General features: G+C 41.7%; 1 protein-coding gene and 1 pseudogene across 2 annotated transcripts in view; both read right to left on the reverse strand.

The window, feature by feature from the left end:
* SLC6A13 (solute carrier family 6 member 13) overlaps window positions 1–16,165 on the reverse strand; it is a 51,135-nt gene that overhangs the window by 19,940 nt on the left and 15,030 nt on the right. For both annotated transcript variants that reach the window (XM_059683908.1, XM_059683909.1), the window contains exons 3-4: window positions 5,757–5,891; window positions 2,606–2,746 (exon numbers count right to left, since the gene is read on the reverse strand). In XM_059683908.1, coding sequence (XP_059539891.1) covers window positions 2,606–2,746; window positions 5,757–5,891 — 276 coding nt within the window. The remainder of the gene's footprint in view (window positions 1–2,605; window positions 2,747–5,756; window positions 5,892–16,165) is intronic.
* On the reverse strand, window positions 15,270–15,470 carry LOC132229100 (U2 spliceosomal RNA; annotated as a pseudogene).

The raw sequence follows: 16,165 nt of genomic DNA on the forward strand, positions 1-16,165 counted from the left end.
GAGTGTCCACCTCAGGTAATTGGGGAGGCTGTGCCACCAGGCCCTAGAGGACACTTAGCACAGAAAACCACTGTATCAACACAGGGAAGCATAAAAAATGCCAAGACAAAGAAACAGGACACAAATGGAGGAAAGCAAACTACTGGATATAGAGTTCAAAACCACACTTTTAAGGTTTTTCAAGAACTTTCTAGAAACTGCCAATAAATGTAGTGAGATCCTCAAGAAATCTAATGAGACCCTCGAGGTTGTGATAAAGGACCAACTAGAAATTAAGCATACACTGACTGAAATAAAGAATATTATACAGACTCCCAACAGCAGACCAGAGGATCACAAGAATCAAGTCAAAGATTTGAAATATGAAGAAGCAAAAAACACCCAACTGGAAAAGCAAAATGGAAAAAGAATCCAAAAATACGAAAGATAGTGTAAGGAGCCTCTGGGACAGCTTCAAGCGTACCAACATCAGAATTATAGGGGTGCCAGAAGATGAGAGAGACCAAGATATTGAAAACCTATTTGAAGAAATAATGACAGAAAACTTCCCCTACCTGTTGAAAGAAATAGACTTACAAGTCCAGGAAGCGCAGAGAACCCCAAACAAAAGGAATCCAAAGAGGACCACACCAAGACACATCATAATTAAAATGCCAAGAGCAAAAGACAAAGAGATAATCTTAAAAGCAGCAAGAGAAAGAAACTCAGTTACCTACAAGGGAATACCCATACGACTGTCAGCTGATTTCTCAACAGAAACTTTGCAGGCCAGAAGGGAGTGGCAAGATATATTCAAAGTGATGAATACCAAGAACCTACAACCAAGATTACTTTATCCAGCAAAGCTATCATTCAGAATTGAAGGTCAGATAAAGAGCTTCACAGATAAGGAAAAGCTAAAGGAGTTCATCACCACTAAACCAGTATTATATGAAATGCTGAAAGGTATCCTTTAAGAAGAGGAAGAAGAAGAAAAAGGTAAAGATACAAATTATGAACAACAAATACACATCTATCAACAAGTGAATCTAAAAATCAAGTGAAAAAATAATCTGATGAACAGAATAAACTGGTGATTATAATAGAATCAGGGACATAGAAAGGGAATGGACTGACTATTCTGGGGGGGGGGCGGGTAAAGGGGTGTGGGGGATGCGGGAAGAGACTGGACAAAAATCGTGCACCTATGGATGAGGACAGTGGGTGGGGAGTGAGGGCTGAGGGTGGGGTGGGAACTGGGAGGAGGGGAATTATGAGGGGGAAAAAGGAACAAATGTAATAATCTGAACAATAAAGATTTAATTAAAAAAATAAAAAAAGAAAAGAAAATATTAGAATATAACATATTTTTAAAACTTGATTCATTCAGCAAATATTTTTAGTGCTTGTAATGTAGCTAGCACTGTGATAGGCACAAAGGCCATAGAGATAAAGACATCTTTTCTGCCTTCAAGCTCCTGCTGACCTTTGGGAAAACCAGACCAACAAACAGATGAAAAGCGTGTAGGAGCCACAGCAGGGCCAGGGGTCAGTGCAGGTACTGCCAAGAACCTAATGCACCTGAGGGTGGCAGGGGAAGCACCTCCAAGATTTGACTTTTCACTCAAAATTAATGGAATGAAGGTGGTGGCAGAGCTCGGCAAGGGAATACCTGAAAAGGGAGCATAAGGTTTGAGGGCAAGAGGGGCCCTGAACACGATGCTAACCATTGCAGAAATGCACCTCCCTGGCTAATAACTGATTCAAACTCCAGTTCAGAGCTGAGTAATTTACCTGAACCAGAAAAATTAATAGGAGCACAGCTAGGGCCCCACTGACAGGCCCTGAGAGGTATCTGGGCAATGAGTGCAAGACGAGATGCTGAGACCCAAACAGGACACGTCCAGTAAGCTCTTCATCTGCGCTAGCCAAAGGGCTGCCCTAGCCATAAGTGGCTCTTTACATTTAAATGATTAAAGTTAAATAAACATTTTAAAAATTCAGTTCTTCACATACATGAGCCACATTTCAAGTACGCGATAATCACATTCTGGTTACCATTCCAGACAGTACCTCATCACAAAGTTCTTTTGGATAGCACTACCCTAGGTATTTTTAAGTTTTCATTACTTTCAATTCATTAGACTTAGTAGTTCTAATGCCACAGGTGGCTCTTGTAGTCTTGCAGGCACAAGAGAAAATTAATTGCTATTATAAATTATATTGATGACATACAAAACAGCTCCTTCCCTGGTTAAAGCCAGGTGAATGGCGAGTTGGAAAGACCTAAAACAGTATCAGAGAGAAGGCATGAGAAACAAGAAAATGTACAAACAATATATACAGATACCAAGCTAACAATATTTCAAACTGGAATAAATAAATACTAGTAGCTAAACTACATACATAGTTCTATTTGAATACATGAATTCATAATACATTAATTGAATACATTTGGCCTCTGATGCTGGTGAAATCTCACTCTTATCTTTGATATTCACTTCCCAGATTTCTAGTGAGTCCCAAATTATGGCTGGGAATTGGGTTGCCTGGAATAAGGGGACAGTCTCATTCCTGGTTCATGTGGCAGAGCAGCTGGAGGAAATGGATTTGGAGATGACCTTACCTGTATTCCACTCATGGCGGCAGCTTCCCCAGGGAAGGTCGATGGTGAAGCTGCTAAAGAGGTAGAAGAGGGCCCAGGCCAGGACGATGATGTAGTAGGCATTGAGGAGGATGAGGATCATCTGGGAGGCATAGCCGATGCCTGGAGGGAAAGGGGCAGAATTGAGCCAGGGATAGTGGACAGATTTCTCACACACTGCCCACCGCTGCTTAGCAGAGGGTTTGGGCTCCACTGTCAGTGTCCTAAAACAAGAAGTGCTGGATATAAGCATAACCAATGGACACAGACGCCAGGGGGGTGAGGGCATGAATGGGAGTGGGGGGATTAAAGGGGAGGGGGTAAGGACACATTTGTAATACCTTAATCAATAAAGAAACAAAAAGAAGAAGAAGAAATGCTGGAGCCGTGGCTCCCAGCTCTCCTCTCCCTCCCCAGCAGGCAGGAGTGTGCTGCTTGCTCCAACAGCCCTGGTCAGAAGGGGACCTTTCTCCCGACTCTGCTGCCCTGCCTTGGCTTCCTGGGCACTGACATCTCTATTAGGTTCTGAAAGTTCACCAAGTCAAGGTTATTTTGTAAATGTGTAGACTAACTCCAAGATTCCAATAGTTAATGTTCCCCAGAATTAGTCTGATATATTTCTGAAATATAAAAGCATCTGTTAAGAGCAGGAACAGATAAGTTTAATAGGAGAAAATACAAATAGATCCTCCCTAATAATTGCAGGTGTGCAAAATCAACCAAGACTGAGGTACCATTCTGCAACTACAGCCCGGGTGAAATTTTTTACAAATGATATAGCTCAATAATTTCCAAACTTGTCTGCATATTAGAATTACCTGGAGATACTTTAAAAATTCCAAAGCCTGGACCAGACCCCAGACAGATTAAATCATAATCTGGGGGTGTGATACAGGATGTTTTGAAGGTCCCCAGGTGGTTCCAATATGTGGAGGAGTTTGGGAACCACACATAATTCAGAGTTATTAAAAATAGAGGGGAAAGATGCTTACTCGTGTCTATCCACACTGTAAATCAGTATAACACTTCCACAGGACAATTTAATAAGCCAGATTAAGAGACATCAGTTTGATTGTCCATTTGATCCAGTGATCCTAATCCTGCAAATTTATGCCAAAGAAATAATTCCCCAAAAAGGGGGTGGGAGAAATCTATGTCAACAAATACACATGATAGCAGAACTTAACAATTTTATAAGTAATTGAAAATAAGAAAAAGCCCAAAACAAAGAACTGTTAAGTAAATTATAATATATCTACTTGCTGAAAGTTTATAGAATCATTAAATGTTGTATATAAAATAGAAAATAAACTGAATGTGAAACAGAGCTATAAACTGTGTTTATTCCATGTTAATAGATATGTAAACTCTATGTAGACAAAAATAAATACCCACCCCCTCAAACTGGAAACAATCCCAATATTCTTCAATGGGTGAATGGTTAAACTGTGATATATCCATACCATGGAATACTACTCAACAATGAAAAAGAATGAACTATTGATAAAAGAACAAGCTAGATGAATCTCAAGGGCATCATGCTGAGTGAAAAAGCCAATCTCAAGAGGTTATATTTTGTATGTTTCCATCTATACAACATTCTCAAATTAGTGAGAGCAAATTAGTGGTTGCTTGAGGCTGGGGGCAGGGCGGGTGGGGTAATGTGACTATAGAGGAGGAGCACAACAGATCTTTGTGGCAATAGAATAGTTCTGTATCTTGATTGTCGTGGTGGTTACACAAAGCTGCACACCAGAGTGATAAAATTACAGAGAATTATACAAATGAGTGCAAAGAAAACTGGTGAAATCTGAATAAGGTCTGTGGATAGTACCAATGTCAATTTCCAGTTTGTGATATTGTTCTATAGTTATGCAACACTAGAGGCCTAGTGCATGGATTCGTGCACCGGTGGGGTCCCTCGGCCTGGCCTGTGGGGACCAGGCAGAAACCAGCAATCCGACATCCCCTGAGGGGTCCCGGATTTCGAGAGGGCACAGGCCAGGCCAAGGGACCCCACTGGTGCACGAATCCATGCACCAGGCTTCTAGTATGCATATAAGATCTTTGGTTAATCTCTTCCCATCCTCCCCCCTTCCCCATTCCCCCTTCTTTCTGAGATTCATCAGTCTGTTCCATGTTTCCATGCCTGTGTGTTGAGCATCTGCCCCCTGGTGGTCAGTGCACATCATAGCTACTGGTTGAACAGTCAAACAGTCAAATGGTCACTTATGCTTTTATATATATACTAGAAGCTCATTGCACGAAGATTCGTGCAATAGGCCTTCCTTCCCCTGGCTGCTGGCACCGGTTTTCTCCGGCACCCGGGACCCAGGCCTTTGGTCCAGCCACAGCGAGGCTTGGCTTCTCCGCTGTGGCCACAGCAAGGCTTGGCTTCTCTGCTGCAGCCGCAGTGGAGAAGCCAAGCCTCTTCAGTCTTCAGTCTTCAGTCTTCAATCTTCACTCTTCACTCAGCCAAAGCCTTCAGTCTTCGCTCTGCTCCTGCATATGCAAATTAACCGCCATCTTTGTTGGGTTAATTTGCATAGTTGCTCTGATTGGCTGGTGGGTGTAGCGGAGTGACACCTATTTGCATGTTTCTCTTTTATTAGTGTAGATAGATATTACCATTGAGGAAAACTGCATGAAGTGTACTGACGACCTTTCTGTACTATATTCTTGCAACTTTCTGTGAATATATAATTATTTCAAAATAGAAACTTATGAAAATCCTACATAAAAAGAAATATTGAAATAAAACACCCTAAATTTTAAATAGCTGTTGTGTCAAGATGGTAGGCTTATTATCTCTTCCTATTTAAAATTCTCTTTTAAAATGTTTTATAATTGATTACATCTATTTTGAAAATATAAAATAATTGTCATATATACTAGTATATATTTAAAATATATAACTAAAATAGCTTTGCACTCTACTTATTTAACCTAAAGCCTTTATCCCAGCCTCATCACTATGTTCTCCATAGCTCAGTACTGGACCCATAAATGGAGGATTTAACATAATGACACAGAATCTTATCTCAACCAGCATGGCTGCTAAACCACTCAGTCATTTCAAATAGGTTTATTATCCCCAATGCAGATACCCCAGAATCAGAACACAGCTACTCACCTTCAAAGATGGGGCAGATCTTCCTCCAAGCTGTGATGCCTCCTTGGCTAGTGTACTGGCCCAGCGCTGTCTCCAAAAGGAAGATAGGAATGCCACAGGTGAAAAGGAAGATGAGGTAGGGGATGAAAAAAGCACCTGTGGGTGGGAAACAGGCTGTCCATTACCTAGCACTAGCCTCCTCATGGTCCACATTCATCTTTTCCAGTTTCCACCCCATACTGCCCATCAGAATCCCAGGGTAGGGGGTCATGAAACACTGCAGGGGGCATCTGTCCAGGTGTCTGGAACCATAGCAGAGATCTAGAGTCACCAAGTTATCTAGAATCTAATCAGTCCCTTTTTTTCACTTTGAAGTTTCAATCTATACCTACCAAGTTTTGCTCCCTGATCAACATCAATTATTGCCTAAATAACACATAGCCTGTGGCAATAACAAGGGGTTCACTGAATGATGGATGTCCAGGAGCATTAATACAGCCCAGGGACTTTAATTATTTTCAAGAAAATGATTGCTCTTAGAGTTCAATAGGAACTTTAAGGGGGCTGAAATTACATTTCCCTTTAGTAGCCCTTTCTGCTTTTTTTTTCATAATCATTACATGAGAGAAGTCTACTGATGCTAGAAGTGCTAACATTTTCTCCACCAGGGACCTTTATCATCTGGCAAAGTAGACAGGGGAGTTCATAGAGTACCAGAGAGGAGAGACCTGCACAGGGCAGGAGATCCAAATAGCTGCATAGGGTCCCCTTCTAGCTTTCAGCTGAGTACTGGTCAGCATTTATGTGTGAGGAAACCACCCAAGGTGAAGGGAGAAAAACATTCAAAAGATTGAGATTATGGTGCTCACACAGGGCTTGGAAGAGTGACTGTTCCCACCAGCCACACTGGATAATCTCAGGACTCAAGGGCATTGGGAAGAGAAGGCATTTCCTCAGTTGTGGGCATAATTATTCCTAAATTGAGCACGACTCTAGTTCTGCCTAACAAATCTTAAAAGCAAAACCCAAAGGATCAAATAACTTCACTGATCCCAGAAAAAAAGCTCAAGAATATTTATAGAAATACAAAAATACTCAGCACCAGTAAGGCAAAATCACCAGGTCTGACATCCAAGCAAAAATTACCAGGAAAATATTACTCATAATTAGTAGATAGATCAATCAATTGAAGCCAACCCATGACTTGCACAGATGTTAGAATAAGTAGATGAGGACATTAAGATACCATAGTTATTATAATTGTGTTCCATGTGCTCAAAAAGTTAGAGAATAAAGATATTGAAAGATCCAAATCAAACTTCTAGAAATAAACCTCAAAATGCATGAGATGAAAAATACAATGGCCCTGGTCAGTGTTGCTAAGTGGTTAGTGTGTCATCCTGTGCACAGAAGGGTCACAGGTTCTATTCCCAGTTAGGGCACATACACAGGTTGCAGGTTGGATCCCTGATGGGGGCGCATGCATGAGGCAACTGATTGATGTTTCTCTATTTCCATCTCCCTCTGCCTTCTTCTCTCTCTCAAATCAATAAAAACATGTCCTCAGGTGAGGATTTTTTAAAAAGAAGAAAAATACAATGGATAGGCTTAATGGGAGATTAGACATAGCAGAACTTGACCCACAGAAGAAATTATCCTACATAATAAAAGCCCAGTGACTGAACTGCAGAACGACCAGAATGACCAGTTGACCTGTCGCTATGATGCACACTGACCACCAGTGGGCAGATGCTCAACCCAGGAGCTGCCCCCTGGTGGTCAGTGCACTCCCACAGTGGGAGCACTACTCAGCTGACCAGGATGAGCAGCGCTCCCACAGTGGGCCAATCCCCACAGGCCACGCCTCCCACCAGTGCACGAATTCCGTGCACCGGGCCTCTAGTCCAAAATAAAACACAGAGGAAAAAGAGAATTAAAACAAACAAACCGGTGTCAGTGAACTGTGGGATAACTTTAGGCAGCCTACTATACTTATAATTGAAGCTCTGAAGGAGACAAAAGAGAGGGGCCAAAATTTTTTTGAAGAAATAATGGTTGAAACTTTTCCAAATTTGATGAAAACTATAAATCCACAGGTCCAAGAAGCTCATTGAGCCCCTAAATAAGAAATGTGAACATGGGACATTGTAGTCAAATTATTTAAACCAGCGATTAAGAGTTTTTAACAAGAAATCTTAAAAGGAACCTAAAGGGTGGGAGAACATATGCACAGAAGAACAAAGATAAGGAAGACATCCTATTTCTCATTGGAAGCAATGCAAGTGAGAAGGTGGTGATGAGGGAGCACATTTGTTAAAGCTCTGAAGAAAAAAAACTGTCAAGTTAGAATTCTATACCCAATAAATATACTGTTCAAAAGTGGAAATGAAACAAATGCTTCCTAAGACATGCAAAACCAGAAAGACTCCATCACCAGTAAGCAGATCTGCACTAGAAGAAATGTTAAAGAAAGTCCTTCAGGCAGTGGGAAATGATGCCACATAGAAATATGAATCTACACAAAGAAATGATGAATATTAGAAATGCTAAGTATATATATAGGTAATTATATAAGAACTTTTTGCTATTATTCAAATCAATTTGATTAAACAAAAATAATAACAACATAATGGGGAGTTTATAACATATGAAAAAGTAAAGTGTATAACAAGAGCACAAAGGTCAGGCGAGAAATGGAAGTGTATTATTGTGAGATTCTTATTTATAAAGTGGTATATCGTTGGAAGGTAAACTGTGATAAGTTAAAGATGCATATTACAAAACCTAAAGCAATCACTAAACTAACACAACAAAGAGTGATAGCTAATAAGCCAACAAGGAAGAAAGTTGACAATAGAATAATAAAAAATATCTAATTAATCTAAAATAGCAATTTTCAACCAATGTGCCACAAGAACGTTTAAAATATGCAATACCTGACTATTTAGTCAGGGGCACTGACCTCTTTCCAGTTAGGTTGTCAAATAAAAAAATGACAACAATAGCCATCTGATGTGGATGATTCAAGAGTATATTTATTTTGTCAGATCAACCAAAAATATATTTTTTAAAATAATTTTTATTGATTTTCAGAGAGGAAGGGAGAGCGAGAGAGAAATAGAAACATCAATGATGAGAGAGAATCATTGATCAGCTGCCTCCTGCATGCCCCACACTGGGGATTGAGCCCGCAACCCAGGCATGTGCCCTTGACCATAATTGAACCCAGGACCCTTCAGTCCATAGGCCAACGCTCTAGGCACCAAGCCAAACCAGCTAGGGCAAAAAATATACTTTTTAGTGTGCTGAAGAATCTTAGTAATTAGTTTATGTCTGCCATGAGATGACAAAGGTTGAAAATAACTGATCTAAAAGAAGGCAGAAAGAGAGGAAAAGGGAAAGAAAGGACTGATAGCACAAATAGAAAACAAATAATAAAATGATAAATTTAAACTTAGCTAACAAATTGGTAATTACAAAATAGTTATGGAGATGCAATGCATAGCATAGGGAATACAGTCAATAATATTGTAATAACTATGTATGGTGCCAGGTGTGCACTAAAATTATCAGGGGAATCACTTGATAATTTGTTTAACCACTATGCTGTAAACCTGGAACTAAAATAAAATACTATTGAGTGTAAACTGTAATTGAAAAAAATAAAATGTTTAAAAATTTAAACTTAACTATATGGATAACTGCTTTTATTTATTTTATTTTATTTTTTATTTGGAAGGGAGGGAGAAAGAGTAACATTGACATGAGAGAGAGACACTGATTGATTGCCAGTGGAATCAAACCTGGGACCCTTCAGTCTGTGGAACAATGCTCTATCCACTAAGCCAAACTGGTCAGAGCTGGATAAGTGCATTTAAATGTAAGTAGTCTAAGTATCCAAAATAAGTGGTAGAGATTGTCAGATTGGTTTTTTAAAAATCCTACATAATAAAAGCCTAATATGCTAAGTGTCTGACCATTAGTTTGACCAGTCGCTATGATGCACACTGACCACCAGGGGGCAGACGTTCCGACTGGTAGGTTAGCTTACTGCTGGGGTCCAGCCGATAGGGACTGGGGAGACAGGCCAAACATGCCCTGGACGAATCCATCCACTGGGCCGGTTTCAGTCTGATCCCCACAGGGGGCCGAGGGACCCTACCAGTGCACAAATTGATGCATCAGGCCTCTAGTTAATCTGTATACATAAAACCCTAAGCGACCAGTCGACCATTCAACTGTTCGACTGTTTGACCAGCTGTTATGATGCGCACTGACCACCAGGGAGCAGATGCTCAATGTAGGAGCTGCCCCCTGGTGGTCAGTGCACTCCCACAGCGGGAGCACCGCTGAGCGAGCACAGTTGCGGTGGCGCAAGCCTCCCCCGCCTCCATGGTAGCGCTACCCAGCAGTGGCGGCAGATGCAGTGGGGCCAGGATGAGCAGGCACAGCACTCACCTGGCCTGGGCTCAGGATCCTCCCTAGCTGCCTGCTGCTTTGTGCATTACTACATCCCCTGAGAGGTCCTGAATTGCGAGAGGGCACAGGCCAGGCTGAGGAACCCCACCAGTGCATGAATCCATGCACCAGGACTCTAGTAAATAAATAACTAGCAAGACTCAGCTATATGCTGCTTGGAAGAAATTCACTTTTTAAAATATATTTTTATTGATTTCAGAGAGGAAGCGGGAGGGAGAGAGAGAGAAACATCATTGATGAGAGGGAATTATTGATCCGCTGCCTCCTGCATTCCCCACACTGGAGATTGAGCCCGCAAACTGGACATGTGCTCTGGTCGGGAATCAAATTGTGGCCTCCTGGTTCATAGGTCAATGCTGAACCACTGAGCCACATCAGCCAAGCAGGAGAAATGCATTTTAAATAGCAAGACATGAATAGGGAAAGAAACCAAGATGGCGACATAGCTAAACACTGGAGATTGCTGCCTCGCACAACCACTTCAAAAATACAACTAAAAGGCAGAACAGACAACATCCAGAACCACAGGAAGGCTGGCTGAGTGGAAATTCTACAACTAGAAGGAAAGAGAAAAGCATAACGAGACTCAGAGGAGGTGCGGTGCAGGAGTAAAATACAGAGGTACAGAGGCGCATGCGGAGAGGGCTGGCGGCTAAGGACACGGTTGTCTTTTTCAATCGGGAGGGAGTCTCAGGCTCTGAGCTACAGTTCCGGGCGAGTCTCTGGGGACCCAGACTCATACGGGAGAAACAGGACTGTCTGGCATCGGTCGGAACTCGAGGGCAGCTTTCTCTCGGGGGTGCTTGCAGCAATTGCCAGGACACTGAGAAGCAGGGCCTCTGAGGGCAGGACCAAGAGCAGCCATAACTCCTCGCTCTGCCCTGTTGATCCCTTGCCCCCCCCCAAGCCCTGTATGGAGGCTTTTGCATATGAAAGGCCTGGCCCTTTGCAATCTGATAATTACCTAACAAACTGCAGCTGGTCCAAGGCCCCAGGGCAACTTGCATTGAGTCAAAGCTGGCTCCTGCTGGATAGCCTCAGGCAGAGGCTAGATTAGCACCTCCTTAGAGATCCAGAAGCCAGTGTGCCCCGTGGTCAGAGTGGGACCATCCAGACTGCAGCTCCTCGGATCCATAAAGGACACACTCAGGGGGAAGACTCAGTGAGCACCAAAGCCCCACTGAAGCAAGTCTTGCCCAGGAGGGATGTCTCCAGCATAGAAGTTCTCCCACTGTAGACACAGCTGATTCTCACAGCCAATTAGCCTGGAGGTCAAGCCCTCCCAGTGTTACCTACAACAATCAAGGCTTAACTACAACAAGACTGTACACAAAGCCCACAAGGGGGTGCACCAAGAGTGTCCACCTCAGGTAATTGGAGAGGCTGAGCCACTGGGCCATATAGGACACCTAGCAAAGAAAGCCACTCTATCGACACAGTGAAGCATAAAAAAATGCGGAGTCAAAGAAACAGGACACAAATGACAGAAATGGAGGAAAGCAAACTACTGGATATAGAGCTCAAAACCACACTTTTAAGGTTTTTCAAGAACTTTCTAGAAACTGCTGACAAACTCAATGAGACCCTCAAGAAATCTAATGAGACCCTCGAGGTTGTGATAAAGGACCAACTAGAAATTAAGCATACACTGACTGAAATAAAGAATATTATACAGACTCCCAACAGCAGACTAGAGGATTGCAAGAATCAAGTCAAAGATTTGAAATATGAAGAAGCAAAAAACACCCAACCAGAAAATCAAAATGAAAAAAGAATCCAAAAATACGAAGATAGTGTAAGGAGCTGGGACAGCTTCAAGCATACCAACATCAGAATTATAGGGGTGCCAGAAGAAGAGAGAGAGCAAGATATTGAAAACCTATTTGAAGAAATAATGACAGAAAAATTCCCCTACCTGGTGAAAGAAATAGACTTCCAAGTCCAGGAAGCGCAGAGAACCCCAAACAAAAGGAATCCAAAGAGGACCACACCAAGACACATCATAATTAAAATGCCAAGGGCAAAAGACAAAGAGAGAATCTTAAAAGCAGCAAGAGAAAGACAGTCAGTTACCTACAAGGGAATACCCATATGACTGTCAGCTGATTTCTCAACAGAAACTTTGCAGGCCAGAAGGGAGTGGCAAGAAATATTCAAAGTGATGAATACCAAGGACCTACAACCAAGATTACTTTATCCAGCAAAGCTATCATTCAGAATTGAAGGTCAGATAAAGAGCTTCACAGATAAGGAAAAGCTAAAGGAGTTCATCACCACCAAACCAGTATTATATGAAATGCTGAAAGGTATCCTTTAAGAAGAGGAAGAAGAAGAAAAAGGTAGAGATACAAATTATGAACAACAAATACACATCTATCAACAAGTGAATCTAAAAATCAAGTGAATAAATAATCTGATGAACAGAATAAACTGATGATTATAATAGAATCAGGGGCATAGAAAGGGAGTGGACTGTCTATTTGGGGGGGGGGGGAAAGGGTGTGGGGGATGCGGGAAGAGACTGAACAAAAATAGTGCACCTATGGATGAGGATAGTGGGGGGTGAGGGCAGAGGGTGGGGTGGGAACCAGGTGGAGGGGAGCTATGGGGGGAAAAAGAGGAACAACTGTAATAATCTGAACAATAAAGATTTAATTTTAAAAAAATAAAAATTAAAAAAGACATGAATTGGTTCAAAGTAAAAGGGTGGGAAAATATTTGCTAGGCTAATCCTCACCAAAAGCAAGCTGGAGTGTTTATATTAATATAACATAATATAGATTTTGGAGCAAAGACTATTACCAGAGGTAAAGAAGGTCTTCTCATAATGATAAAGAGGTAGATTAATCAAGAAGACATTACAATCCTAAATGTATATGTACCTAATAACAGAGCTTCAAAATACATGAAGCAAAAATGCTAGAACTACAGGGAAAAATAAATAATTCCTAATTAAAGTCCAAAATTTCAGTATCTCTCTCTAAATAATTGATAGAAACAAGTAGATAGAAAATCAATAGGAATATGAAATATTTGAAAACCACATCAACCAACTTGGCCTACTTGACATTTATAAAACACTATCCAACAACAGCATGATTGCCAAGTACCCCTGAAATAGTTACCAAGATAGACCATATTCTGGGCCACAAAACAAATCTCAATAAGTTTCAAAGGATTCAAGTCACACAAAGTATGTTCTCTGACTAAATTAGGAGTCAATAAGACAAATACACTTGGAAATTTCCCCCAATATTTAGAAATGAGGCAACACACTTCTAAAAGGAAAATAAGAAAGTATTTTAAGTCAAATGACTTAACCTTAATATGCAAATAGACCAAATAGACCGAATGAAGGAACAACTGAACAACCAAACAACCGGTCACTATGACTTGCGCTGACCACCAGAGCGTGCGCGCGGAACATGGCAGGCATCGGCCGCAGCAGGATTGTGGAGCAGGTGAGAGGGGGTGCCAGACCAAGGTGGGGTACCAGTCGCTGTCATAGGGGCAAGCCTCTGGTGGTTACTGAAAATTCTTTGCTCCTGTGAGCCATAGTCCCGAGCTGCACTCACACCTGCTGCCAGTGCCGTCAGCGGGTGCGAGTGGCTGCCGGCCCCAATCATCTCTCAGGACTTCTCTACCTCCCCCTGCTCCTGAGGGGCAATCAGGGCCAGCAGCCACTGGTCTCACCCACTGCCAGCGCTAGCCTCACTCACACCCACAGCTGGCTCCAGAGCCGCCGTTCACACTGGCTGCTGGCACCAGCCCAATTGCTCCGCACGTCAGTGGGTGTGAGCAGGGCCAGTGCTGTCAGTGTATGGGAGTGGTGGCAGTGGGAGCAGGGCTGCCAGCAGATAGGGGACCAGGAGCCACAGCAGGAGGGGCAGGGCGGAGGTGTGGAGGATGGGCCGAGACCCACCCCTGTACCCATTGCAGCCTCACAACCCACAATTCCTTTCAAGGTGCACGAATTCATGCACTGGGCCCCTAGTCTATGTACAAAGTCCTTTGGCATCTAAAATAGTCTAACTTGCGCTAGCCAGTTTGGCTCAGTAGATAGAGCATCGGCCTGCGGACTGAAGGGTCCCAGGTTCGGTTCTGGCCAAGGGCATATGCCTGTGCTGTAGGCTCGATCCCCAGTAGGGGGCATGCAGGAGGCAGCTAATCAATAATTCTCATCATTGATGTTTCTATCTCTCTATCCCTCTCTGAAATCAATAAAAATATATTTAAAAAACAAAGTAATCAAACTCATAGAAACAGAGAGTAGAATGGTGGTTACCAGAGGCTGAGAAAGGGGGAAACAGAGAGCCAGGCATTGGTCAAAGGGTACAAAATTTCAGTTATGCAAAATGAGTAAGTCCTAGACATCTACTATATACCATAGTGCCTATAGTTAACAATATTGCATTTTTTCCTTAAAAATTTACCAAGAAAGTAAATCTTATGTTGTGTTCTTATCACCAAAAAAAAGGGGCGGGGATTAAAGGAGGGCAGATAGGGCCTGGCCAGGTGGCTCAGTTACTTAGAGCATCATCCCGTGCACCAAAAGGTTTTGGGTTCACTTCCCAGTCAGGGCACATTCCTAGGTTGTGGGTTCGGTCCCTGGTACAGGGTGCATATGGGAAGCAACCAATCAATGTTTCTCTCTTACAACCATGTTTTTCTATCTTCCTTCTTCCCTCTAAAAATTAATTAAAAACAAAACATATCCTTAGGAGAGGCTAAAAATAAGAGGGCAAACAAAGACTTTTGGAGATGATAGATATTACCTCCAAACTCATCAAGTTGTGTACATTAAATATGCACAGCTTTTTTTGTGTCAATCATTTCTCAATGAAGTATTTTTTAAAAGAACGGAAAAATCCTTTGAAATGTACCAAAGAGCTGCTAGAATCAATAAGTTAATTTAGCAAGGTTGCAGGATACAAGATCAGCATACAAAAATCCATTGTATGTCTATATACTAGCAACCAAAAAATGATAAATTCAGCTTAAGAAATAATACCATTCATAACAGCATCAGGATCAAATCTGACAAAAGATGTGATATTGAGATATGTACACTCACAACTGCAAACCATTGCTGAGAGAAAATTTAAGACCTAAATAAATAGTGAGGCATAGTTCCCTTCTATTCATGGGTCAGAAGACTCTATATTACTTGGATGTCAATTGTTCCCATGTTGATTTATATTAAACTGATAAGAACAGATACTACACTTGATCTTAGCCAAAAGGCCGAGAAGCGATCCATGTTGATTTATAGATTCACTGTAATCCCAGTCAAAATTCCAGAACACTCTTTTGCAGAAATTGACAAACCGATTCTAAAATTCATAAGAAAATGCAAAGGAAATAAGATAGCCAAACAACTATGAAGAAGAAGAACTGAGTTTTAGGCTTAACTCTACCTTATTTTCATATTATTATAAAGCTATAGTAACCAAGACAATATGGTGTAGGTGTCAAAATAAACAATTCAATAGAACAGAATACAGCCCAACAACACACCCAAACGTATATGGACAACGGATTTCTATCTTTCTTTTTTTTTTTTAATCCTTGCCCGAGGATATTTTTCCCATTGAAAATTTTTTTTTTTTTTTTTTTTTTTTTTTTAGAGAGAGAGAGTGGAAGGGAGAGAGAGAGAGACAGACAGAAAGAAACACCAATGCGAGAAAGACACATCGATTGTTTGCCTCCGGCATGCCTCTGACCAGGGCTGGGACTCTGCAACCAAGGTACATGCCCTTGACTGGAATCCAACCAGGGGTCCACAGGCCAATGCTCTATCCACGGAGCCAAACCAGCCAGAGCTGGACAACTGATTTTCAACAATGGTGTAAAGGCAATTAATGGGGGGAAAAAGATAGTCTTTTCCATAAATGATGCTGGAACAAGTGGATATTCATCACTCAAAAAAATGAACTTTAATCCATATCTTC

This window comes from Myotis daubentonii, chromosome 2, assembly GCF_963259705.1.
Source record: "Myotis daubentonii chromosome 2, mMyoDau2.1, whole genome shotgun sequence".
Lineage (NCBI taxonomy): Eukaryota > Metazoa > Chordata > Mammalia > Chiroptera > Vespertilionidae > Myotis > Myotis daubentonii.